General features: G+C 37.8%; 1 protein-coding gene across 1 annotated transcript in view; it reads right to left on the reverse strand.

Moving 5' to 3' along the window:
• Window positions 1–440: 440 nt before the first annotated feature.
• LOC103356192 (myelin and lymphocyte protein-like) overlaps window positions 441–1,443 on the reverse strand; it is a 7,023-nt gene continuing 6,020 nt past the window's right edge. The window contains exon 4 of the mRNA XM_008280262.1: window positions 441–1,318. Within this exon, the coding sequence (XP_008278484.1) occupies window positions 1,244–1,318 (75 nt within the window). The 3' untranslated portion in view covers window positions 441–1,243. The remainder of the gene's footprint in view (window positions 1,319–1,443) is intronic.

Raw genomic sequence — 1,443 nt, forward strand, 5'->3', positions numbered from 1 at the left:
CCTTTTAAAGTGTAGTTGTTATTGTGTTGTTAGCTTAATAAATGTTGGTAGTTTAATAAATGTAAATAAATACAAGTTCAGTGCCTCCACTGTTATGTTGTTCACATTCCGGTCCCTAACTTGCATAGATTCCAGCTACTGAGTATTCATGAATAATTTTCAATTTAAATAATTTCCCCGAACATTCCTGAGATTCTTCCTGGCAGCACAATAAGAGGTGCCTCATATGCTGCATTGTTATAGTAATCTGATCTGAGTCTTTCAATGGTCGAATATCAGTTAGATTTTGTAACAATCTGCATGAGCATTGAAAAACCATCTGAGCAAACATTTTCCCTACACTGCAAATGAACACAAGGCTAAAAAAAAGAAGATAAAAAGAATACTTTTAAATTTTTCAAAACAGACACATTTATTCATGTTCAATGAATTCATTAATTCCAAAAAAATACAAAAATGAAGCTGACAGTTACATTACAAAAGCAAAAAAAGGAGCATCATTTACAATCCTGGCTGAAGTCTGATCCACAACTTATTCATTCAGCTTTATTCTATTTGACAATGTAAATAAATTTATTAAAAAATATATAAAAACAACCTAACTATGCCCTTTCTCTAATCAGCTGAGAGTAAAACAAGAATACCAAACTACAGCGCTGTATCTCTTTAGGTCTCAGATGTCTGACGGGATGTCCACCATTTTCTATCATTTTCCTCAACCTTCTCCAATAGTTTCTTTCCAATAACCGGTCCAGCTTTTCACACCAAATCAAAGATTTAAGGAGAATCCAGAAACTAAAAACTTGTGGATCAGAACTTATTATCATATTATTTATCTGTCCATATGTGTATTCTGTGTTTTCTTGTGCTCTCATCACATCTACATCAGCCTTAGTAGAGACAGTTACTGTGTGATGTAAGTTGTCTGGAAGTTGTCTGGATCCATTAGCAGAAGAGATGAAGCAGGTCTGTGACACAAAGCATCAGGGTTGGCTGGCTGTACAGTCTCAGCTGTGCATTCACATCCTGCTTCCAAGCGCTGGACACTGTGAGATGTTGTGCTGAACCAGATGTTGCTCCACAGCTTCCTCTTCCAGTAAGAAGTAAAAAGTCAAAACTACAATCGGAGAGTCCCCATCACTGTCAACCGTCCCTTCATGTCAGTGTGCCACAGCTTTACGTACAAGAATAAAAATCAGTTTTGTTCTGGTGCCGCTTCTGAAGCTCTACAGGGAGGAAACCTCTAGAAAGATTTCCATCGGATGGCAGACAGGATAGTGTGGATGAAGTAGAGGAAAGTTGCCACGTATGAGAAAACCTGAAAAGAGAAAGAAAACATGAGTGGAAAGTTTGTATGGATGGTGGTGGTTGAGAAAAGGTCAGGAGGTTGTTGACCCTTAGAGGTCCGCTGGCACGCCAGTGTGATGTAATCATGACATTTTC

This window comes from Stegastes partitus, unplaced genomic scaffold (assembly GCF_000690725.1).
Source record: "Stegastes partitus isolate 25-593 unplaced genomic scaffold, Stegastes_partitus-1.0.2 Scaffold189, whole genome shotgun sequence".
NCBI classification, from domain to species: Eukaryota; Metazoa; Chordata; class Actinopteri; family Pomacentridae; genus Stegastes; species Stegastes partitus.